At 41.8% G+C, this 25,251-nt stretch overlaps 1 protein-coding gene across 1 annotated transcript in view; it reads left to right on the top strand.

Moving 5' to 3' along the window:
- hspg2 (heparan sulfate proteoglycan 2) overlaps positions 1-25,251 on the top strand; it is an 88,568-nt gene that overhangs the window by 44,138 nt on the left and 19,179 nt on the right. The window contains 39 exon segments of the mRNA XM_051071387.1: positions 170-366; positions 643-790; positions 1,360-1,487; positions 1,750-1,836; positions 2,057-2,115; positions 2,409-2,470; positions 2,666-2,806; positions 3,007-3,180; positions 3,484-3,663; positions 3,761-3,879; positions 3,971-4,082; positions 4,636-4,749; positions 4,946-5,073; positions 5,257-5,343; positions 10,805-10,875; positions 11,038-11,102; positions 11,209-11,349; positions 11,580-11,771; positions 12,092-12,130; positions 12,589-12,693; positions 13,360-13,653; positions 13,780-13,833; positions 14,526-14,558; positions 14,560-14,610; positions 15,670-15,762; positions 15,853-15,945; positions 16,122-16,352; positions 16,481-16,594; positions 16,681-16,808; positions 17,229-17,315; positions 17,458-17,522; positions 18,047-18,211; positions 18,405-18,515; positions 18,906-19,006; positions 19,295-19,475; positions 21,852-21,911; positions 24,121-24,243; positions 24,481-24,633; positions 24,942-25,102. Of these exon segments, the coding sequence (XP_050927344.1) occupies positions 170-366; positions 643-790; positions 1,360-1,487; positions 1,750-1,836; positions 2,057-2,115; positions 2,409-2,470; positions 2,666-2,806; positions 3,007-3,180; positions 3,484-3,663; positions 3,761-3,879; positions 3,971-4,082; positions 4,636-4,749; positions 4,946-5,073; positions 5,257-5,343; positions 10,805-10,875; positions 11,038-11,102; positions 11,209-11,349; positions 11,580-11,771; positions 12,092-12,130; positions 12,589-12,693; positions 13,360-13,653; positions 13,780-13,833; positions 14,526-14,558; positions 14,560-14,610; positions 15,670-15,762; positions 15,853-15,945; positions 16,122-16,352; positions 16,481-16,594; positions 16,681-16,808; positions 17,229-17,315; positions 17,458-17,522; positions 18,047-18,211; positions 18,405-18,515; positions 18,906-19,006; positions 19,295-19,475; positions 21,852-21,911; positions 24,121-24,243; positions 24,481-24,633; positions 24,942-25,102 (4,647 nt within the window).

The following is a 25,251-nucleotide window of genomic DNA, read 5'->3' as shown; positions in this document are numbered from 1 at the left end:
AATACACATTTAACACCTAACTTCCCAATAACAAATGTTTAACCAAATTTTACTTGTGAATAATGATGGAGGTATTAAAAAAACATACAAGAGCTTTACATCCCCTATCAAAAAGAAAATGAAATGAGCTCTAAGTATATGTCAGTAAACCTAATTATTATTGTTTCAGGATAAATGGCAGCACTCCAATGGCCGCCCTGTGACCCGGGAGGAGCTCATGATGACACTGGCCAACTTGGACAGTATTAATGTGCGCACCATCTACGACAACCACATGGTCAGCGTGGCACTTAGTGACATTGTCATGGATACCACCACTGTGGAGTTCAGCATTCTGGGTCATGCTAAGGACGTTGAAGAGTGCAGGTAAGAAAAAAAAAAACCCTGAAGTAAAGATTCCAGCTTAATAGTGTGAGGTTACGTGAGATGGGAGCTCCTTAAGAGACGTCAGTCAGCAGTCTGCAATCCTAACCTGTTCTGACATGTCTTGTGTGTGCATGTTTAGAGTGAAGAACGATACAAAAGCATTCATATAGATGATGACTGCTTTTGAAAATGGTGGTCTTCGCTTCCAGCCAAGGACCTAGAATTTGACCTGTCATATTTTATATCAAAACAAAGTGCTTAATTTGTCATTCCCAGATGTCCTCCTGGATATTCCGGCCTTTCCTGTGAGATGTGTTCCTCTGGTTTTGAGCGTGTCCCTGGTGGCTCCTATCTTGGCACCTGCGCTGGTTGTAACTGTAATGGACATGCCAGAGCCTGTGATCCGATCAGTGGACACTGTCTGGTAATAACCCCTTATGGAAAAGTGTGGCTCTCAATCACATATGATGAATTGAAGCCCAACTCACCTCTTTAATGTAGAATATAATAATGATTGTCTGCTTGAAGGAAATAAGCTTATTTGCTGTCTTATTTAATTGTCTTACCTAATTGTCTTATGTAATTGAATCAATACTACTTATATTCATAAATATGAATTCAGAGCCAGCTAGTAATTATCTAGTGATTATTATTTTGTTTGTTTACTTAATTCATGCACTAACTGTAAAAATAAAAAGATGTGGCTGGAACATGAAGTCACTGTGCCTAGTCAAAAGCTCCAACTTGTTGTTTTATCTTTTTGTGTTTGTTTGCAGATTAAACAATTTAGATACATTTGTGCCAAGATAATGCTAAACTAAGCCAATCAACTACTCCAACTCAGTTTCATGTGTTACATCAGAGTCTTAGATCTTTTAATCTAACTTTTGACAAGAAAATGTTTTTTTCCAACAACTTGGCCAACTGTTCCTTTTAAACTACTTTGAAGGGCATCAATGTAAGAGAATAACCAGTGTGTTCTCCCCACCACAGAGCTGCCAGCACAACACAGAGGGTCCTCAGTGTGACAAGTGTCGCCCTGGTTACTTTGGTGACCCGAGTCGAGGTCGCCCCGATGACTGTAAGCCCTGCCCCTGCCCTTACTCTGAGACCTCACGCCGGTAAGGTCACAGACCCACTCAGACCACACACACACACACACATAAACACAGCTACAGTACAAATGCAGGAACAAACACACACTCACATACCACCCACAAGGCGTCATTGGGAATAGAGCTGTTTTTGCATTGCAGTTTTTTATTTCCAAAGCTCAAGCTGAGCTCATTTGGATATTTGTGCTCTGGTTTATTCATTCAGCATGCGACTCATTAAACCACTGCTGTAAATTTTAATATATGGCTCTTTCCTTTGGCTTTGTAGGTTTTCTGACACCTGCTTCCTGGATGTTGACCAGCAGCCAACATGTGATGCCTGCAGACCGGGCTACACAGGAAGACGCTGTGAAAAGTGAGGAAACTGATATAATTAACTGATTGCAGATTAAATTGTTAGGAGATGGCAGTGATATGGTTTATAAGAAATGTTATCAATCTTTAATGCCCTATGGTAATAATTAATGTCATAACATGATTATGATGACTATTAATAACTAGAATTATGAGAAAAACAGGCAATAACTGATGCTTATGGTAAGTCAATCATATCTCATATTTTTGTTTTATTTCAGGTGTGCCCCTGGTTACCAGGGTAACCCCCTTCTGCCTAATGGAAGATGTTCTCCTAACCGTGAGTATAATTTCAACAGCCGCACTGACATTTTTAGAAATTCTCAGTTCCAGGCATGAAACTGAGATAAGCTGCACCTGGATTGCTTTACCTGTTGTGCACTTGAGTCATCCAGCGATGTGACCACAAGGAGGTCTTAACCCTGTGTAATGATTGCCATCAGGTTTTCTCCCTAGTGTTAGAGTAGGCTGTAGTATGTGGTCATGGTTCAGGTATGCAGGGTGGCTGGAACACTCCCAGCTTCACTTTCCTCCTCCCTATGTCATCTTCTTTCCGCTGCTCTCTCCCCACAGAAAGCTCCAAGTGTGATAACAGAGGAACCCTCAGCTCCAGCAGCAGACCATGCAGCTGCAAGGTATACACTGCAAAGCAAAATATTAGGCTAATCATCTATTGTTCAAGCTGCAGTTTATCTGTGGTTTGTGAGGCTGACGTGTCTTAATGTTTTATTTTTTCTGCTGTCATCTTACATGAAAGAAGTGAGCTTGATAGACAGATGGATTACATATGTGCACTTTTGTGTGGTTGTATTTGTGTGTGTGTGTTGCAGAACAACGTGGCAGGCGCTCTGTGTGACGAGTGTAAGCCTGGATTCTTCCATCTGTCAGAGGCCAACCCTGAGGGCTGTCTGCGTTGTTTCTGTATGGGCGTCACCAAACAGTGTGCCAGCTCCACTTGGAATAGAGATCAGGTAGGTTGCCAAGCTATGAATGGTTAAGGGAGGGGTAAATATTTTTGGTATCAAGGTTTGACTCTGTGTTTGTGCAGTTCTGCTTTATCAGCAAATCTTTTCAGATGCTTAATGGTGAGATGCAGTGTGCAAACACTGACTTTGCTGAGGTGCATAAATCTCAGTTCACATCTCAGTCTGACAAATTGTTTGTCTCTCAGGTGCGAGGAGGGGTGAATGGGCAGCTCTTCTCCCTCTCCAACAGCGCCAACACTAGAACTATCTCTGAAGGCATCTCCCAGAGGGGCTTCTCTGAAGTTGTCTACCGCTCCTTCTCCAGTGTCCCCAAAGACACCTACTACTGGGTCCTGCCTGGGAGCTTTAGAGGAGATAAGGTGAGAGAAAACAACAAAGTAAAGAGCAGGCCAGGGAATACAAGAGAAAATAACTGTCAAGTGTGAGTCAAGATAAATTTCTCTGCCCGTTCTGTCCCACTCAGTCATGCCTCAACATGTTGCCAAGTGGAAAGGCTGCACTTACCCACACAGCGAGACTCCTTTGAACCTTTTGGTTGGAATTCACAGTCAAGCCCAACATGGTTGTCTTGTGACTTCCCCCACACTATCATAGCCATGAAATACCTTTCCACTATTCAGTTTTGTTAAGATGAGCTTCTCTTTTCACCATGTTGCTATCAGGTGACAGCCTATGGCGGGGAGCTTCGCTACACAGTGCAGTTTTCACCGTATCAGCGCTCACTGATGATTGTCGGTCAGCCAGATGTGGTTCTCCAGGGCAATGGCATCTCCTTGGAACACTACTCCCAGACTAGGCCCCTCCCTCGTGTCCCACAAACTGTCACTGTGACCTTCAGAGAGGTGGGTTTCATTGTGTTTGATAGAGAAGTACACTCTAGCTAAATCTGAATCTTCACAGTGTTAGGAGACTAACTTTTCTCTTTCCTCTGGCTGATAGTCTGCGTGGCGTCGCGCTGATGGACAGCCATGTACTCGTGAGCACCTCCTGATGGCTCTGGCTGACGTTACTGCCTTCATGATCAGGGCCAGCTATGCAGACAACATGGACGAGAGCAGGTATTGTGCGAGGTTCCTCTGACAACACACAACCCATTTACAAACCCTATAAGGAATGTATTGTTGATTGTATGTTTTTTGTAATAAATAGTATCTCAGACATCAAGATGGACATTGCTGTTCCTCACTCCACTGGTAATGAGCGTGCTCTGGAGGTGGAAGAGTGTGCCTGCCCTCAGGGATACAGAGGACCTTCTTGCCAGGTACAAATTTCAGAGAAGTAGTTAAGTCTACAAACAAAAAATTCTTTAAGTCCACTTACTTACTTACTCATGCCACATTTTTGGAGCTTTCATTAGCACCTCACAGTCTTCATCAAGAGATTTGCTTAAGTTTGTTTAGCTGTCATGGGGATGTCATCATATAACCTAAATATGGCAGGAGCTCATCTGTACTATCTCCATGACATCTGAGCAAACTCTGTCTGCTGAACAAGACTGAGAGATTTTTTTAAAAGCTCAGAAAAAAAGCTAGTAAATACACCTTGACTCAAGATATGTTTTTGTCAAACAATTTTTCCTAAGATCAAGTATGAACTTCCCTGCCCATTTGTAGCTTACCCCAGCTTGAAAAGAAAAAGTTAAAGGAAATACAGATATGTCTTAGCTTGTTAAGAATAGCGCAGTTGTCTTTTTTTCCATGACAGTCCAAGATGATAATTGCAGTCTGTCTCCCTCCTACTCCAGTGGAACAAAGACTTATTCCTCTTTGTCATCACATGTCTCTCACCTGAGGTGTTTTTCCATGCTGTTGCAGGAGTGTGATGAAGGTTACACACGGACCAGCTCTGGCCTTTACCTGGGCACTTGTGAGAGGTGCGACTGCAATGGTCATGCTAGCAGCTGTGACCCAGAGACCGGCAGGTGTCTGGTAGGTTTTATGCTATTCTTCATCTCTCTGGCTTCTTTGCCAGTGTCGAAAAGGCTTTGATCTCAGTAGTGGAATGCACTAATGGTTTCTTGGCAAATTCCAACATGTGGAAACACACTGTCGCTCTCAAATACGGTATATTCAGCTGTCCCATGGATCTCACCTCTTCTCCATTTGTGTCTCTCCTGACCTAAAGCAATGTCTCCATAACACTGCCGGCCCAAGGTGTGAACGATGTCAGACTGGTTTCTATGGAAACCCTTTAACAGGTGGTGCTCAGGCCTGCCAGCCCTGCCCCTGTCCTGGAACTACATCCAGCAACCAGTGAGTTCATGTCTTAAAGTCAGTTTTATTCAGTCAGCACAGATTACCTATTCAGTTCTGTTTAATGCTACATTACAAATAAACTGTGTGCAACACAAGAGCTGAGATACCACTTTACTCAAATGCATCATAGTAACCAGAGATCAAACTGTATATGAAACCTCATGGCGTCTGTTGCCACAGATTCTCCCCAACCTGTTATCTCGAGGCTGATGGTCAGCCGACCTGTGACAGCTGTCCCCCGGGATACACTGGCCGACGCTGTGAAAGGTACACCCCTCCCCTTCTCTCTCTGTTTTTCCTTTTCCGCTCTGTCTTCCCTTCAGGGTTGTCTGGACATTGCTCAGTGTTTGGGGTTACAGAGTGGGTCAGCAGCAAGATGAGCAGGGGCTGGCACTGGCACTGGCACCCACTGGTTTCATTCACAGGAAAGGGATATAAGCATGTCTGTGGTTCACATCGCTTTTGTTTTTCCAAGGCAGTTGTGATTTAGCAGTGTCAGTGAAGGAATGGGAGACGCAAATCGGTGCCACCCATTCTGATGTATATGTGAAGTTTTGTACTGTTTTGTGTTTTCCCATATCTACTGTTGGATATTGTTTTCTACTGTGGTAGAATAATGTATATTTGTCATAGGATAAAGGACCTATGGTGGTTCTGAGGATGTTGTCACTCAAATTTTATTGTTTGTGGAAAACAAATATGTAGAAATGACAGTGCTGTATGTGCTCAGGAAACCTTTAGTTGGCTTTATCTCTTGCTTTCTTCTGTCCTTGACTTGAACTCCAAAAGCCTTCTCAGCAATTGCTTTCTGCTTCAGCTTTGCACTTTGCTGGTAGTGAAGTTTGAAGGTGTTGGCTCATGTGATTTCTGTCTGTGCAGAGACCAAATGTATTTTTCTGGGTCTCTATGACATAAATGTAGATGTGGCATTTATGAGGACTCCTGTCTGGCTAATGAATCTTTGCCGCTCCGAGGGCAAAGATGACGAGGTGACTTGGGTGTAAGACACAACTCATAAATAATTTATTATTTGATCGTCTTGCCTGCATCATACCTGATTCTGCTGTTTTGACATTAAGAGAGGAGAAGCCCTCTGCAGACAGTTGTGGGGACCCCTTCCTGGAGAAGCAGATAGAAGGATTCCTACCTGTTGGATGTGGAGCTGAAGCAGTATTCAATTTCAGCTGGGAGAAAGAAATAACACCATATGGCAGTGGAAATGATGATGATGATGACAATGACAAACAGTGGCCTGTTACTGGTGTTGGAACAACTGTCATCCCCACCAGGTCTTTACTGTCTACTTCAGCTCACCATTCCACTCAAACAATAGGGGTGAGCATTGTCTCAGTTACTCCCAATAGATCAGTGTCCAGATTCCCACCACGCTTCACACCCAGCCAAGAGAGTAGACACTCCAGCTTCCAGCACCTGCTCCGGATTCACCTGAACACCTTTAACCAGCGCCTGAGTATGCTGGAAAGCAACACACTTGATATGAAGGAGAGCATTCGTAGTATGGAGGACCAGCAGAGTCGTCTCAGCTCCCAACTGAAAGAGCTCATCGTTATCCAGACAGCTAGTGAGAAGAACAAGAAGGTTAGCGAGCTGGAGAAGAGCTACACAGACATGGAGGCTCGTCTGAGCAGGCTAGAGGGAAGGCTAGAAATCCTTATTGATGGCTTCACTGCCTTGGCTCAGGAGATGAACAAGATGAAGCGCACAAGACACATCTCCCGTTCGACCCAAGAAAAGAAGGCTTTGCCTTTGCTCACCACAGTCCTTGCACTCCCGTCGTACTCAACACCTCAGCTTCCAGTCAGAATTATACCTACAGAAACACCACTCACCAGTAGAGCCACAGTACCCAAAAGCATACCTACCCCAGGCCTTCCCATGAACAAATCCACCCCTGCTCCTCGGAGAGATAGAAAACCCAAACCAGCAGCAACCACTAAGCCAGATAAAAACACTACAAAGCTCCAGTCAGTCACTAGGTCATCCAGACGTCAAATCTCAACAAGTTCTGCAACAAAACTAAAGACGACCTCAAGTAAACCAAGGGCTGCATCTAAAATTAAACCTAAAACTACACTGAAGCCTGAAACAAAAAGGCCAGGGGTTAGGAGGTTCGCTGTAACAGCTAAACATGCTTCACAGCCAAGCCAAACAAGACCAAAGCAAGTCAAAGAAGAGGCAACAATCACTAAATTTCAACTGGAACCACCATCTCACAAATCAAAGTCTGCTCGAACTCCTCAGCTGCATAAACAATCTGACCAAGCCAACAAAAAGGATTCTGTACTACATATTAAAAGCAATGGACCGACCAAGGTGTTTAGATCAGATGCACCAGTTCCAAAGACAGTTCAGGAGAGTGGAAAGTCTTCTGGGGGTGATTCAAAGAAAGCATCAAAGCCACACAAGGGTAACTTAAACCAAAATGAGAAAAAGTTGGTCTCTCATAAAACAAAGAATTCTGCTAAAGACACAGTCATAACCACAAAGCCTACCAAGATCCCTTCTGCAAAGAAGTCTAAAACAAAAACAACAACAAAAAGGGCAACGACTCCTGCTAAAACCAAGGTTACTACCAAGAAGACGTTTACCACAACGGTGAAAAGGACATTAACTCCCTCTAAAACCAAGGCTACTACTGCAAAAAAAGTAACCAAAAAACCCCAGCAGAAAAAGAAGACAAACCCTCATTCTGGTGTTTTGGACCTACTGAGGCTGTTACAAGGAGATCACAAATCTTCAAAGCACAAAAAGAATCAAGATGGATCACTTCATGTTGTCCTGGGAAGGCTGGCCATTCCTATCAAAATTATCCCTGATAACTAGGGAATTATGTGTTTGTCTGTGTCTTGTTTTAATTTTTTCCATTGTTCATATATCTAGACTCTGATTCTGAGATTTGTCTGTTACTGCTACCGTGACAATGGAACTTTATGAAGGGAGTAATTTTTTAACACTATTGTATTGCAGAGAGACTCTCCAGGAGTGTAATGTGCTGTACATGCTGATGTGGTCATTTTAGTATTTTGGTACTAATGGCTGTAAAGGTGTTTTTTATGACAATCAGAACTATTGCACAAAATCCTGCTATGAAGAGATAGCTTAGCATTAGTACCTCTCATGTATATACATTGGTCCATATTGTTAAGGCCAGACTACCTCAACTTTTACCCCAGTGCTTTGTTAGATTGCTTATAAAATTGAATGCACATCATGCCCGTTTCCTGCATTCACATGGGTATGTCTTCAGTATTTGTTTCAAATGATACAGTATGTGTTGGTGTCCTGGAAAGCCTTACACTTCCATGTCACCCTGTGGTTTCAGGACAGAACCATTTATTGATTGCAACGTCTGCACTGCTTTTTCTGCTGAATAATATACCAATATGTTCTAAAATGTTCAGGTGGTTTCTCCTTTCAGTATAGGTCTAACTGGAGATACAGGGTTTTCCTGGAACACTAGTGTTAAGATTCATTTTAAGTCTAGGTGTTTTTTTTATTGTCTTATGAAGATTACTTATTATTATTACTTATTATGCCAAGTTTTAAGGATAAAGGACCAGTACGTTATAGCCAAGACTAACAATCTAATATCCTGTTAGTGGCCCTAGAATAAAGCATCATACATATTTTGCTACAAGTAATGAGGCCAAAATTCAAGTTTTAGCTGCGCTAGCAACATTGCTTTAGGGACGACAGTGTCTGTTTGTCCACCACTTTAGTCCAGACTGAATTATCTCGTATTGAATGAATCACTATGAAATTGTGTACAGACATTCATGGCCCCCAGAGGACGAAGCCTATTAACCTTGGTGAACCCCTGATTTTTTTCCTTTAGCGCCATCACAAGGTTGACATTTGTGGTTTTGAATGAAATGTCTCAAACTATTGGATAGATTGTCATTTGGTAGCAATATTTCTTTTCCACTCAGGATAACTTTAAATTTTCCAGACTGTTTATCTAGCACCATCATCAGGTCAAAAAAAAATTTTTTTTGCTGTATTATCAAATACTTGCAACACTAAAGACACTTCCATCAGTCTTAGCTGCACTTTGTGTTTAGAGCTAATTTGCAAATCTTAGCATGCTAACACTCTAAATTAAGGTGGTGTGTTAGCATGCTGGCATTTAGCTCAAAGTACAGCTGTGGCTTTTTTCTTATGGAATAATTATTTTAGAAGCATGAATGTGCTCAGCAAATGTTATGGCCCTCTGCCATTTAGATTATGAAGTCTCTTTGTCAAAAGTTTACATTTTGAAGTGATGATGGCTGTAGAAAAAAAGGTCATGGTTTCACCAAAAACAACAGGACTTAATCCTCTGGGGACAAAGGATGCATACAGTGGATTTCTTGTAAATCCATCCTGTTGTTTTGGAAATCTGTAGTATGTAAAATGTAGGAAGTTAACAATTTGGCATGAGCAGAATGACCAGAAAACTCCATGGTGTGGCCAAAATAAAATAGGTTCACCCTCTCTGGAGCATGAAATTTTACTACAAATGGAACCCTACAGTTTGATACTTCTTGTGTGCCTAATGATATTTTAGCCCGATGTGGCTCTAGAAGAAAGGTTAGGTGCACCTGAAAACAACTGGATTTATCTGCTGGGGACCATGAATATTCATAGTCACTTTCGTTGCAATCTGGGCAGTAGTTGTTGAGACCAATGTATATGTAGTATTTGTGAAATTCTGTAATTTTATTGTGATGTAAGACCACATTGTCATGCTGTGCTTGTTATAAGCTGTATGTTTCTTGATAGTCTTTAGTTAGAACACTTGTTTTCACAACCATCTATTCTGATATATTTTCAATTTCCCTTTGTAATGAGATTATCCTCGTCTTTAAATCTATAAAACAACACTGACTGGAAGGACTGAACGTTAACCACACCTTAGAAAATGTCTGAGGAGCTAGTTTGAATAAGATTTCCCAAAGCATGTTCATACCACGGAAGTCCTCTTTGTTGGCTGTTGACCTAAGGACCTGGACAGGTGAGGTAAGACTGACAGCAGTTGTCCTCAGGGCAACCTGCACAGATCTGTGGTTGGAGTAGCCTTGGCTCTGGTGGCAGTGGCATTGTTTGCTTGGGTTGAAGGCGTATCGCTTTGCTATGTCACACTGTCAGAAATAAAATGTTTCTTCAGCAGCTTAGCATTTCAATCTGCAGCTCACTATATTACCTATGCCCACTTCTGCTTTGCTTTGAAATCTGGTGATATTTTCTGATTCTCTATTAATGTTTCTGTTCCTTTGCAAAGGTGTTTCAGGTGTATAATACTCATGTGAGAGATGGAATCAACATCTGAGACATGTTGAATGTTTTAGCAGCAACTATGCTTCATCCATCTCCAGTGCAAGCACTGTTTCATTGTCTTTTTCCTGGGAAAACTGTTGTATACATTACAAAAGCTGGGTGTATGTGATTTTTAGGTCATGTGAGTATGAGACCAGTCTTTGGTGTAGATATGTTTCCTTACTGAATGGAACAACAGAATAGTTTTTATGTTACTTTTCTGAATGACTCAGTCCTTTGTTCGTGGATGAGGTCTGTCTTGGGTCAAGAAGACTCCCTAAACGACACTATTCATCAAATGTATCACTTCTTGCAGACTTCCCAGCTTCCTTCCTCATTGTTCTTTGGGTAAAAACTTGTATCCTCCTGCCTGGAAATATTTACTTTAACACATTGTCTATTTTTATTTCAGATGTGCAGCAGGATACACTGGCAACCCACAGCGTGGGCAGAGATGTACTGTTGGCAACAATAATGTCAATGGTATATTATTTCCATCCACGACAATTACTGATATTGCCACATGTTCTGGCTTATTTGTCTTGATAAAAGTTGCAAAGATACTTTTAATTTAGATTTAACAATTAGCCTTTTAGTAGAGAGTTGGCACATGCTGAAATTGTCTGTTCTACTGCCCTGTTACAGGTAACTGCTATAACTGTGACCAAAGAGGAAGCGAAAGCTGCAACGGTGGCGTATGCCAGTGCAAGGTGATCAAACAAAGACATTTTTTGTTTGCACCACTTCAATGACTTTTTACACTATTTACAAAGGACTGATTGTCTTGTATCTCATTCCGCTGATACTATGTTGCAGATGAATGTTGAAGGCTCATCATGCTCCAGCTGTAAGCCTGGAACCTTCAATCTTAGCAAGGCTAACAAAGATGGCTGCCTGTCCTGTTTCTGTATGGGCGTCACTCAGCAGTGCTCCAGCTCCACTTACTACAGAGATCAGGTAAGGTCTATAAGTGCTGCAAAAGGTGACACAAGAACAATGCAATTATTTACTCTTGAAGAACAATGTTCATGCAGTAAGCAAAGTGGACAATATGTCCTCACCAATCATAATCAACGTTGCAGTTAGCAGTAATTAACTCTGCTAACTCTACACAGCAAGTTGGCAGAGTTATTGTTTACTAAACCATTTATAGGAACTTTATTGTGAACTTTAATGTGCTCTTGCAGGTGTCCTCAGTCTTCTCTCCAGGGAATTTCCAGGGATTTGCTCTGGTGAACCGTCAGCGCACCAACCGCATCACCACTGGTTTCACAGTGGAGGTTTCCACTGAAGGCACTCAGCTGTCCTACAGCAACTTTGACTACCTGGGACAGGAGCCTCATTATTGGCAGCTTCCAGGGGTCTACCAGGGAGACAAGGTCAGTCTCAAAGAGTACATACAGCGGCTAAATCAGTGGAAGCAGCCAAAGCAACACCATGAACCCCATAGAGCTGTATATAAGGAGCTGAGCAGCACTCATCAGAAACTTGTAGACCACTCTTTTTCTATCACTGTCTTCATTTTGCTTTTCTTACTTCAAACCTCAGCCAATCTTTCTTTTCAAGCAAATTTTTGCAGATTGCTTTCTGAGTCTGTGTGTGTGTTTTCATTTTTATCTGTGTTTTCACAGGGTCAAGTGTTAGACATAAATTTACATAATGTAGTATTTTTTGTGTTTGCTCCTTTCACTCTTTATAGAAAGATTCTTTCTTTTCTCGTATGAAACGAGCAGAACAGGTACAGTAATGTTAGTCAGTGGTTGTCATGTTGTGACTGTAGTTTGGCCATCTAATGATTTTTGTGTACAGTGTTGTCTGGCATGTTTAAAGTAAATTTTGATGTGATTTGTAATATACTGGATGGCATATACATTATAGATGCACATCATGTTTTATGGTTTTGATCGTTTCTTCGATCAAGTTCATTTTTAGAGGCATGATATTTTTACAGGAGTGTTTGCTGTTGAAGGTAGCCACTAAGTGTCTCATAGATTTGACCACTTACGTTTATGCACACATAAATTGCTTTCTGCTCCACAACCCATGAGCCATGTAAATGGATGAATCATTAATGGTCCATTAAAGAGCTTCATACAGTTTAACTCTGCTCGAATGACACCGCCATAACACTCCCAAATACCATCAGCTTAGTGATAAGGAAAGTGATCAAAGAGCTTGCTTTATCCACATCATTAGAGTGACTCGCACTTACCAGAGGAGCAGCTAAGGAAGGATGTTTCCATTTGGAACCTAATGGCTTCAGAACGTAAAGACACCCACAGATCCAAAAGAGCTAGCCAGGTATTTGGTATGAACCGCACTGTAGATTGTTGTAGTGAAGACAGCACTCACACGTCTAATCAGAATAATTGAGGCACAGTGTTTCTGTCATTATTAGCTAACACACTGAGAGTTTGTGGACATCTATGGGGGAAAAAATCCCCTTGGTTCATAGATGTAGCAGCATGGAGACTCACTTTGGGTTGCTGAAGGGTCACTGAGCAGGGGCATGTTGTCAGATTTGACCGCGTGTGCATTTGCATGTGTGAATTACAAAGATCTGAGTCGGAATGCAAGCCAAGTTTCAGGAACATTTCTGAAGAACAAGTAATGTTTGATTTAAGTATTTTATCAGTGTGAGCCCACTGTTAGACCAAGAACAACTCACCGGAGTCCAAACATTTATTTTATTTCCAGTAAAAAGGTCATTATGGTGCATGTAAATGTGGTTTCTGATTACTTGAGTAACCTGGTTACTACAGTGCATGTAAACGTACTGATTGCTGTGTTGCTTATCCAAGCATCATAGACTCAGACTGTAAAGCATGACCCAGCATGTTCACATTCTTATAGTGATGTACGTCAGTGTACATCATGAAGAACAAAATTCTTAAACCCCGTCTCCGTCATTTTGACTGTTCCCATGGTTACTGAATATCCAGTGCTCCACATTTTCCACATCCCCAGGGTGATGTCAGACAGCTGGATGCAGAGGTCTGGGCACTTCTTTCTAACTTCTCCAATGGACGAGCTGGTTCCCCTCCATTCTTTCCCCCCTCCTTCTCTAAATCCTCCTCCTCTTTCTCTTCCTCCTCCTCCTCCTCCTCTTCTTCTCGGGTCCCAACTTCCTCTTCTTCCTCTTCATCCTCTCGATGGTCTTTGCGTAACCTGAGCCCCCCTTCTCTTCCATCTGGTATCTCCTCTTCAGTGAGGCCAACCAGACCTCAACCCTACTCCCCAGGCCACTCTCCCCATCTGCAGGTACACTCTGTCAGAGATTGTGAGACGTTTATAGATTGTTTATCATGAGCCTTTTTTGTGTTCCTTGGTCATATTGATGACTTCTTGTGTTTCTCTTTGGGGTCTGGCTCTGCTGCGAATCAACAGAGTAAGAACACAGTGAGCAAGACCTCTGCTAGTGCTTCTACGGAGAGCAGCAAGGTAGACAGTGACATGAATGAGTGACTAACTTAGTCTTGGCACTTACACATAGGAAACTGCCATGCTGTCTTTAATAGAAAAGCTTTAAAAGTTAATTAACAACCGATGGTACAGAGGTTGTTCAAGGCAGTTAATGTTTTGTTCAGAAACATGTCGCACCTGACAAACTTCGATCATGATCTACCGAAGTACTGCAGAATAGTTTTAATTTATAGTTACAAAGATTGGATAGTTCACGTAATTCCAGTGATCGACTGGGTGGTATTTTCCATTGTTAAGCAAATAGCTCCCACTCGGTGCTGTCACTGTAATTGACCACTTGAGAATAACATTGGTTTTACACTGGTCTGTCATTATACTGTTGTCTGCTTTAAAACTTAAGCTGTCATTTTCATATTATTGACAGTGGAAGTTGTTGTTCTAGTTGTCAGACAAAGCACAGTGCTTTGTCTGTGAGCTGTTATCAAACTGTCAGCAGCGTCTTCAGTAGCACTTATACTACAGAGCATGCACTTAAAAGAGTTTAGCCGTTTGCCACACATTTGTCCTGAGAGTCTTGTCAGGCTTTACTCTTCGCCATGCTTGCCTGCATGTACTGCTTCTCTGCCTGCCTGTGTTTTAGTCTCGTTGCCTCTCTCTCCCTTTTGTGTCTTATTCTCTTGTGCCTCTCCTTCCTACATTTTTCCTCTCAGTACGCTCTGGTCTACAAAGGTTTCAGCTTGCATCCAAGATGATCTGCTCTACTGGCAGCTCCCAATGCAGTTCACAGGGGATAAGGTAACCGCAAAGAACTTGTGGCAGTGTCCCCTCCTGACCCCTGATCCACCCTTGGAGGTCACAGAAAAACCCTGCCTTTATATCCCCCAGCCTTCCTGCAACCCCTCAGCCCTCACCATCATACTCCCTTTTCTTTAGTCTCCATTCCACATTCCCTTCAACTTTGTCCTGGCCCTCCCTCCAACTGTCCTCTTCACTTCCTGCACTATATTCCTCCACTGTAATCAAAAGAGAGGAAAGGCCTTTTGCTACCATATCAAGTATGGGCCTAATTTTTTGTTTTTAATCCATATTCACTCACAGATACTTAAATATAAACTACTTGGCTGTGTGTAGCTTAACATTCAAAGGTGCTATATGTAAGTTTTGGCTATCCTTACATATTCAATGTTAGCATTAGCCACTGTTTACCTAGCAAGAGCTTGAGCCATTGCTGTGTTTACAAAGCCAGGGGTTAGAATACACCCTCTGAGCAACGCCAGTTTCTCATCATCTCTTGATGGACTGTTACTCGCTATTACAAAATGCCATTATGAGATAGGATGAGCCGGTCCCAGCTGGTTAGCATGTTAATTTCAGTAGAAGAAAAGTGATAGAAATAGAGGCAAAATAAGAGTTAACAATGGCATTGCTCTCTACCACTGGAGACAGCTCTTGGCAAGTAAAGGAATTTGAAAGTTTAATGTTAAACTCAAAATGTTTAGAGTGGTAAGTAAACAATTGTTAATGCAAAAAAAATTACATATAATACCTCTATATGAAGAGGGGTTCAATATACAAATACTAGAAGTTATAATATTGTCTTCTTTGACAGAGGCAGACGTTAAACATTGAACAACTGTTTTCACATGACAAGTAAACAAAACTCTATATGTGAAGTGGGCAAAGTGCCCCTTTAAATGAATTCAGCACACCTTACATTTGTGACATTCATGGTAGTATCACAGCAGCCTGCTCTAAACAGCCATCTGTTGGTTTTTTTTTTGTCATCATGGGAATTGCAGCTCTATTTTACCTGGCATAAGATTTAAAGCCTTTTCCTTACTAACCCTGTTTTAGGTGGGTTCTTATGGTGGTAAGCTCAAATACACCATCACCTATGTGGCTGATCATAGAGGATTGGAAAGCGGTGATCCTGAAGTGCAGATTATTGTGAGTATGCCCTCATGCTGACTCATTGTTTTTATCTCATAGTTATGTGTTTTTGTGGCATTTACTCACCTGTTAGTGTTGCTCCTATAGGGTAACGACATCACTCTGGTAGCTGGAATGTCCTGGAAGAGGAGGCTGGATAGCAGCAGAAAAAAAGAGCAGTTTGAGGTTATCTTCAGAGAGGTGAGTGGCTCAGAGCAGCACAGTAACATGGTGAACAGAGGGGTGTCAGCAAGCATTTGTTGAAGTAATCTATGACTAAACCTGACCTCCGGGCTCCTTATGTACCTAGAAGAGGGGAGGCAGATAGACATTTTTTCTTGCTGCATGAGAATAGCCACTGTTGTACTATTTCGTAGGAAAACTGGCGTCGTCCTGATGGCATGCCTGCAACCCGTGAGCACCTGATGATGGTTTTGGCTGATCTGGATGATATCCTTATCCGTGCATCCTACGCCACTGATATGCGATCCTCCAGTATCTCTGATGTCAGCATGGAAGTCGCAGTGCCCAACTACAGTGGCTTTGCCCAAGCCCTCGAGGTAGAGGAGTGTCGTTGCCCACCTGGATACCAGGGACTCTCTTGCCAGGTAATTCATCATTTTTCATGAATTGTTGACTTTAGTGGAAGCAATACAACCTGATCTTGCTTCATTAAAATGCTCATCTATTTATCTAAATCATATCATAAATCATATATAAATCATGTCTGTTTTAGGACTGTGCCCCAGGATACACTCGCACTGGGGGAGGTTTATACCTGGGTCATTGTGAGCTCTGTGAATGTAATGGCCACTCTGACTCCTGCCACCCAGAGACTGGCGTCTGCACGGTATGAAGCACTATTACTGTATAACTTTGTTATAGCACCCTGTTAAGATGAACAGATCTCTAAACACGATATGTTTCTCCTTCCAGAGCTGCCAGCATAACACTCAGGGTGGGCTCTGTGAGCAGTGCGCCCCTGGCTTCTTTGGCGACCCCACTGTTGGCACTCCAGAGGACTGCCAGCCCTGCGCCTGCCCTCACACTGACCCTGACAACCAGTGAGTCCTGGCACAGATAACAAGACCTTGCATTCCACCTCCATTTATAGCTCAAGACAAGTCTGTGTCCAGCTCACTTGCTCTTGTTTACAGCAAATTCCACTGTCTTGTAAATTCTGGAGTTTGATTCATTTCCATTATTTTCTGCCAAGTAGCATCAGATATTGCATGATTCATTTTCTTACTGAAGTCATCTGATTTTGTATCCTCACATTTTAACAAACTAGGATTTTGTTAAAACGAAGAAAGTAAGATCACAAAATCTTGCTGAGTGAAGTAAAAAGCTGAAGTACATTGAAGTAATCTTCCAATGAAATATGAGAATCTCAGACAGTTGCTTCTTGTACAAATCCACCTGTTTTTTGATGAAGTTTCATTCAATTTAGCTTTTTGTCTGCCTTTGTTAAATTCATATAACAGGTTCTCCCCTACTTGTGAGAGCCTTGGAAATGGAGGCTACCAGTGCACTGCCTGTCAGCCTGGTTACACTGGCCAGTACTGTGAGCGGTAAGATAAGTCAACATTCTCACTTGATGTGGGTCCAAAAAGTTCTGGAAATTGTTTCAAGTGGTTAATTTTAATAAACTGCTTTTATTAGGGTTCTCTGTGGTTAAGTTTTCTTTCTGTGTCTGTTTTTTTCTATCATCAGTTGTGCTCCTGGATATGTTGGCAACCCACAGGAGAGAGAGAAGTGTCGTCCATATGATGGCACGGGTAAGGTTGCATTTTGTTTTAGGAGAAATGTGACCAAAATGTGCTCACGTTCAAAAATGTACTAATAAATAGCATGTTCCCAGGAGAGAATAAAATGCTTGTATGTGTGCTTGAAATATTTACTGTAGCAAAATGAGGAAAAATGAATGCGAAAAGTAAAACTTATCAGTGACAGTCTTGTGTCATCAACTTCACACCCCAGTTTACATCAGTTTCTTTTTTCTTTTTACCATTTCTCTTCTACTTGTAGTGTCAAAATACATGTCTGTTTTCCCATGAGGAAGGCCTCCTTAACAATTAGCCACTTTAAATTTATCCCTGTTTTGGTGAAAAACATTATCAAATGGTGTCCATCCAGTTTTGCTTTTTCAAGTGTATTTGCCCGAGCTTACTTTATGAAATATTACCCCAATGCCTCAACTGGTAAAATGACTCATTTCACCAATTTCCAACATGCAAGCTGTGATAATTGATCTTTTTATGCTTTTGTGAAACGAGTTTCATATGACCTTTGCACTTTGCAGCTGCAGCTTCCCTGGTGGTGAAGGTTTATCCAGAGAGGGTCCTGGCATCCCAGGGTGGCCCTGTCACTCTGCGGTGTCAGGTGTCTGGCTCTCCTCCGCACTATTTCCACTGGTCCAGAGTGGATGGACGGCCCATCTCCAGCAGTGCTGACAGACGCAGACAGGGTACCGGACACACTTCAACCACATGGCCAAACTATTGGGAAATTGCATAAATGTTATTGAAATATGTTTGCACTCAGTTTTTTGTTTTTTGAAATACATTTTAAGTGATCTTAACACAAACATTGTATATAGTTCATATGGGACGACACGTCATGTGTGAATACAACACCTCTTTGCTCATCTGTGTGTGCAGGAGCAGAGCTGTACTTCCCCAGTGTCCAGCCGAGTGATGCCGGCATCTACGTCTGTACCTGCCGGGACCAGCGCAGCACCAACAGGAGCCGTGCTGAAATAGTTGTCACAAGTGTGTATAGGTCTCATTTCTCTATTAGCAAATAGTTTTTTTTCCCCTCCAGCTGCACACTTAATAGATACCATCTGTGTTTCAACACGTGGGTTTGCTTATGCGCAGATAATGCAAGTCCTCATTGTTCAGTTAAGTTGACTGCGGTGTGGTGCCTTCTTGGTATCTGGAGTTTTCAAGGTGTTGGATAAGATATGTGCAACAGAACTGGCTTTCATTTGGTTGTAATAAGGTTATTATAGCTTTTATAGTAATTTGAAATGGTTTATTGTGTAACTACTTGTAATTGTTAAAATGAAGTTTGCTTTTACTTAATTCACATTGTAATTTGCAATATTCTTACTGTATTTATGAACAATCAGTATAAATTAATGTTCTGTATTCTACCAGGTGCCCCGTCCAAAGCCATTGAGGTGACAGTTGAGGAGCCCAAAGCCCAGACTGTCAGGGTGGGGTCTACTGTCAGCTTCATCTGTACTGCGAAGAGCAAGGTAACACTGGTCAATGATTATTAGAACATTATTTTATTACTTTACTTCTTTATTTATTTAGTTAGTTAGTCTTACTGTTAAAGGTATAGTGACATTTATTCATGTTCTTGAGGAGTAATAGAAAGTACATGTTGACAGTGTTATTGCACTATCATGTTGTAAACAGATTAAAAACATGTAGCCTCTGTTGAATAGTTGAACAACAAGAGCATTTTTCTCCCATGTGTGACCAGTAAAATTGCATGCATCTTATGATTTCTGTGTGTTTATCTGCTCACCCCTCCACAGTCACCAGCCTACACCCTGGTGTGGACTCGAATGGGTAATGGGAAGCTTCCCAACCGTGCCATGGACTTCAACGGCATCCTGACAATTCAGAACGTCCAGCCTGAGGATGCAGGTGTCTACGTTTGCACGGGCTCCAACATGTTTGCCATGGATGAAGGCAGTGCCATCCTCTACGTGCCAGGTTCGTGATCCTCGGCACTGCATTCCATTACCCATCACCCCCTGCCACCCTACCAGCTCTGGCTCCTGTAGTCTCCCACCCTAAACTTAAGTTCCCCCCTCCAGCTTGGAATGGTGCATGCTCTCTGTTTGACTGCATTTGTCATTGTGCACTATAAACACTTAGCTCTGGGTTAACAGCGTAATAAGCTTGCAGTTCTAACCTCCAATGCTTTTGCTCTCAGATACCAACATAAAAGCCATGTCTTATTATCCTACTGTCATCCAGCTCTTCTCACTGCTTTTATTTAACTTGCTGTCTTGTATGTCTCTGATAAGTGGATTTTTCTGTGCTTTATATGAAGAAATACAGCTTGTGGGTCTGGTCATAAACTAAAACTGTAGGCTACAAATTTCCAGATAACATATGGGGTTAAGTGTGCAGTGTTAGATTTAACTAATGGGCTCTCAAAGTCATGACACATCCTCTAGGCTTAGGGCAAATGAGCACTCTTTCGGATCAGTGATTTGTGGGAAACGCTTTGCGCCAACACTCTACTGAATCTACTGCAGTTTTTTCTTTCCTCTTTTTTGTATCACATTGGTTGAATTAATCGGTGGTGGTTTGGTTGCTTCTCGATCACTGGTAGAGTTGCTATTTGCTGCTGTTAGAGGTTTTACTAGCAGGGTGCTGGATTCTGGTGTCTGTCCTTTAAAGCTGGGTTCCTGGGGCCCCTCCCCACCTGAGCTGTAGTGTGTAATGATGAGGAGGAATGTGGATGCCACGATTGATGCTTAGTGACTCTGCGACTGACTGAAGAGGACTTCAGTGTATCTGGAACAGGGGAGAAGTAGGAGGAAACCCACCACCGCCAATTATTTTGTGTGTTGTTCCACTCGATAAAGTATTCCTTCATGACAATCCTGTCTGCTGTGTTACTCCGGAATCATCCTGATGATGAATGTTGATGAACAAAATGGTGCTATTAGCCATGCAGTTGGTTAAACTTGTGTTTGAATTCAGTTTTGAAAAGTGCTGTTGTACTGCTGTAATATCACTCCTTCATTCCCTCAGTGTCGGCAGAAGTCGGCCCTGTTTGTATTGTTACTCGTCAGATTTACTTTTTAAAATATTTAAGAGCTGACTCTTAAAAAATGCTTTGAAATCCTAATCATGTCAATAATCAGCTACAATTGTATATTATGGTCGTTTTATTTACACCCTGTCAATGTTGTTGGCACATTTTCTTTTTTTGATTGACTGAAATATGTTATCCAGAAATGTTTCCATGAAATTAAATATATCAGAAATGTTAGAATTTCTTTTCTTTTGCTAATTTTTACCAAGGGAATTGGCCATGTGAATGCAATTACCTTGCATGATGTGTGTTTACATTTCAACTATTTCAAATGTTTTTATAAGAAAATATTTTTATATATCTCTGAGAACATCTTACACCTCAACACTCACAGGCCACATATTAAACCTTTTTTAAATATTTGTTCTTCAGTTCTTTTTTTTGTTGTTCATTCTTATTGACTCAAAGGCTATAGGATTACAAATATACCCAAGGATGCTTACTCATTTTTCAAAATGTTTCTTTTTAAATGACGTAATGTACACATGTCACATTGTAATGTATTTATCTTAACTGTGAAAATATTTTGTGAAAAAGAGTAAACTGATTAAAATAATGACAATAGCTCAAAGTGATTGGCAAATTTATGGATGGGGCTCATTATCGTGTGTTCTCTCGAGTTGGCTGAGTCAGTTGATGATAACCACAAGCTGTATGTCAGCTTTTAACAGCTGAAATAAAACTAGTTTTTCAGTGTTTAAAACTGCTTCTTGCTACTAACCTGCATGTCTCATGTGGCTATTCTGCATATGCTTGTCTCTCCTTGCACTTTGAGTGTGTATGTGTTTGCGCACCTTGATTTTGAATTCACAGCATAAGAAGTGTTTTGGAGCAATGTTATTTTTTCTGTTTTTTGGTTGGTTTTAAGTGTGACATAACCATTAAATGAAAACAGTATGGTCATTCTAACCGACACATAGGTAAGTGTGAAAATTGAGTGCATGTAACTGTGAATTAAATGGCCCCAGCTAAAGAAAAAAAAGGAAATGGAGATGGAAAAAGGAAAATAATCTTTCTTGCTTAATATCAAGGTGGTGCCATTTGAATCCAAGTTCATGATTTTTTAGCATGTTTACATCATGTGTGACACTTAATGGAATCAGTTGGACAAAAGCCACGGCGGGCCCACGTTTGGAGATGGATTTAGGTGTCTCTGGGGGAGATGGAAGGTAAACTGCTGTTATCCTAGAGAACTGACCTGTCAGTTTACCTGTTCCCTCCCCCCTCCCTCCCTCCTTCCCTTCCTCCCACATCTCCAGAGGCCTCACAGACTCAGATGTTTTACACAGCCTATGAAATGTTTGAAGGACACAGAAAGCGTAAGTCCACATGGGCACGGTTTCCTCTTCTCTGCCGGGCTCCCTGGAGGGACCGGCCTCTCCCTCTATGTGCCATGCATGCACTCACCTTCCGCAGCATGGATCCACTGGTGGCGTGGTAGTGCCCATGTACAATCAACCAAGCTGCACTGAGAAACCAAAACTCTCTACATTCACTCTCATACAGGATGGTCCACAGCATCTGTGTTGTCTAATGTGTTGTTTGTAAGCAATCATCTTTAGTTGAATTCAGCTCTAAAGATGGATATTTCTTTTCAGTATATTATTAAGTTGTCAAGTTCCTGTCCTTCACACTGTTCCTGTCACAGCTTATATGATTGTACATGAGCATTACTGGCTCCCACCTGGCTCTTCGGGTTCATTGGGGGCCATCAAGGCAGGAAAAAGTGCATGTTCATTCTTATGGGCAACTCCTTATGAATGTTGAGGCTGCTGTCTGTCATTACAAATAATTAGTCTGTGTGTAATTTAATTAATGTAATTTATGGGATTAAATTATCCAGCAACTTCCTGTATTACAGAAACAGATTTAATTGCTCTTTAACCCACAAAAAGAGACATTTTATTTCAACTTGCCAAATGATTGAGTCTTGCAGTTATTACATTGCCAGATGATATATTCTTATACTGTTTTGTGTGACAGTGTCTCCACATTCAGAGACAAGAGATGCCCCTTCTTCTTTCTCCTTGTACTTTGCTCTTTCCTTTTTCTCCTCAGGAAACATGCTGTATTGGGAAATAGCTGTCATCTGGGCTTCAAACATCATACTGTGCTTAATACATCCCATCACACCCTTATTACATCATAGCTGAATGTGGGTAGCAGACTGGTTTCCAGTGTGTGAGGCAGAGTTTAGTGCGTCACACAGATGGAAGTGTTTTTTGAATAACAGTAAATGTGATATTAATAGATGGAAGTCAAGCTATTTTGCCAATGTTGCTAAGAAGTTACAGACTTAAGAAATATATAGAAAATATAGGAAAATACATTTTCCCTCCATATATCCACAAATGTATAGGCATGAAGTTAGTTTTAGTTTTATCTGCCCAGGTCTAGAGATGTATCTATCTTTGCCACCATGCAAACAAAAGGGAGGTGGAGCTACTTTCTACACAAGGAATCATCTGCTTAAAACTGTTGACAGTATGATTTGTGTATCATCCAGAATAACTGACACTGATTCTGAGATCTGAGACACATTGCTGCTGAATTCCTAGCTGTGCAAGCAGTGTAGCTCTGTGGATGGTCCAGACTGAAGTGGTAAACATTATGCTTGCTAAACATCAGCGTGTTAGAACTGTTAGGATTGAGCTCAAAGGGGTGCTGTGCAGTACAGCCTCACAGTGTGGCTGCAGATTCTAATTAGTCTTTTGTTTTTGTATTGTTTGTACTTTTTTCAGCAATGCAAATGAAATTCTGTTCTCTTCCATACCTCCATACTGGGTTGAAAGCAGACAGACATCTCAAAACCTGGACAGATAAAACCAAAATTATTTACTTGGTTAGACAGCAGCAGAGGTGGTGAGGTGTTTTTTCTTAATCTGAGTGAATCGACTCATCACCTGATGCACTGATTCTACCATTGATCCATTCAAAACCCATGGCAGGGATTCTATAAAACACCTATAATGTCAGATCGTTTATCATTCTTAGAGGTTACTTGTGTGTTCAGTGTAGACTGAAGGCTGTTGTGTCTGTTCCCGGAGTATTTGTGTTACTGAGGTCAGAGTTTCACAGCTCAGCCTAGGCTACAACACTCAGGAGTTTTCAGCCTGCTTAGATAGCCTTATACTCCTCCCTGCCTACTGAAAGAGGCCTTTCTTTTGCTCTGTCACACTGGGATCATACGGGATTGACTACGAAGTCTAGGAGCCAGCCAAACTGGCGCAGACAGCAATATGCCCAGAGGCCATGCCAAGGCCTGCCTGCCACATCTCATCTGTTTTGTCTGCTCTGAGGATATAGGCTGCCAAGGGTGATGGTGGGGGCACGGGCAGAGGCCATCACAGTCTAGTCAATTCATTACACACAGCTTGTATAGAATGCCCAAGCAGTGGTTATAGACTCCCGCCAAAGTTTCATTCCACTCCATCACTGCACCAGTAAACCAGTCTGCATTATCACACTTTATCATTTTGGGAAGTGTCTGTTTTGAGCTGTGTTTGACTGGTGTGTCTACTTCTGTAGCTGGAGAGGCAGCTCAGCCTGTGGCCAGCATTACTCCCTCAGTGCTGAATGTCCAGCAAGGCCAGCGGGCAGAGTTTCGCTGCACAGTCACGGGGAACCCAACCCCTGCCATCGAATGGATTGGTACGACCTGTTTCAACTCCACTTTTGCAGTAGTTGTTGCAGGCACTGTTGAGCCAAAATCACATTCATTTAGTTCGTGGTGGCTAATGTTAGCTAAAGTTAGAGTTTAAGTCTTTCCTGTTAACTCAAATGAATATGAGCATTGTTTGTGTTAGTTAATCACATTTAAGGAAACTATTAAGAGGATTCTGGGAAATTCAGTCCATTATAAATCCAGCAACTGTGTGGTTGTTGCAGGAGGTCCAGGGAACAGAATGAGTCCCAGAGCGGTGATACGAGGTGGCATACTGACCTTCTCAGCAGTGGACCCAGCTGATGAGGGAGAATACACCTGCAAGGCCCTGAACACTCATGGCGAGCACACAGCACGGGTTTCCCTCTTTGTACAAAGTATGCTCTTTTTTAATGTGTGTGTGTGTATTTGTGGAGGAATAAATCTGTTCACACTGCTACATTGTGGGGACTCGCCTCCTCTTTGGAGATGAAATACGAGTCCAAACAATGTACATTAGGTTTTAGGGATTAAGTAGCTTACGATTGCTAACATTAGCTAAAATTGTGCTACTTTAACACAACTTTTCAGCATGTCACAGATAAGCATTTTAATGTTTGTTTTTTTATCTACTGTCAAGCTCAGGATGTGGTGGTGTATATCATATATTTGTCACATATTTGATGAACAATGCATTTTTGGTCAGAATCTAACCCAAGTGGCCTAGGCACTCAGCCCCAAGTCCAAGTCAGTCCCCAAAATATTGAAGTCCATGAGGGTGACACCTTGAGGTTGTACTGCCGTGCATCAGGATCGCCCACCCCGAAGCTCACCTGGCTGAAAAATGGAGGACAGATCCCTCCACAGGTGAGACACCTCCAGCTGTCTCAGTACCTCAATGGTAACATAAACGTGGATTGTAACTGTATTCACATTTTGCTGTGCTGTATCTCTATGTTGCACCTCAAAGTGTGTCCGGTGCTGATGGTATTTCATCATACTGTCAGTTTTTATGA

This window comes from Lates calcarifer, linkage group LG6, assembly GCF_001640805.2.
Source record: "Lates calcarifer isolate ASB-BC8 linkage group LG6, TLL_Latcal_v3, whole genome shotgun sequence".
Taxonomy (NCBI): domain Eukaryota; kingdom Metazoa; phylum Chordata; class Actinopteri; family Centropomidae; genus Lates; species Lates calcarifer.
The sequence above is the reverse complement of the archived record's forward strand: the minus strand, read 5'-3'. Positions and strand labels throughout refer to the sequence as shown.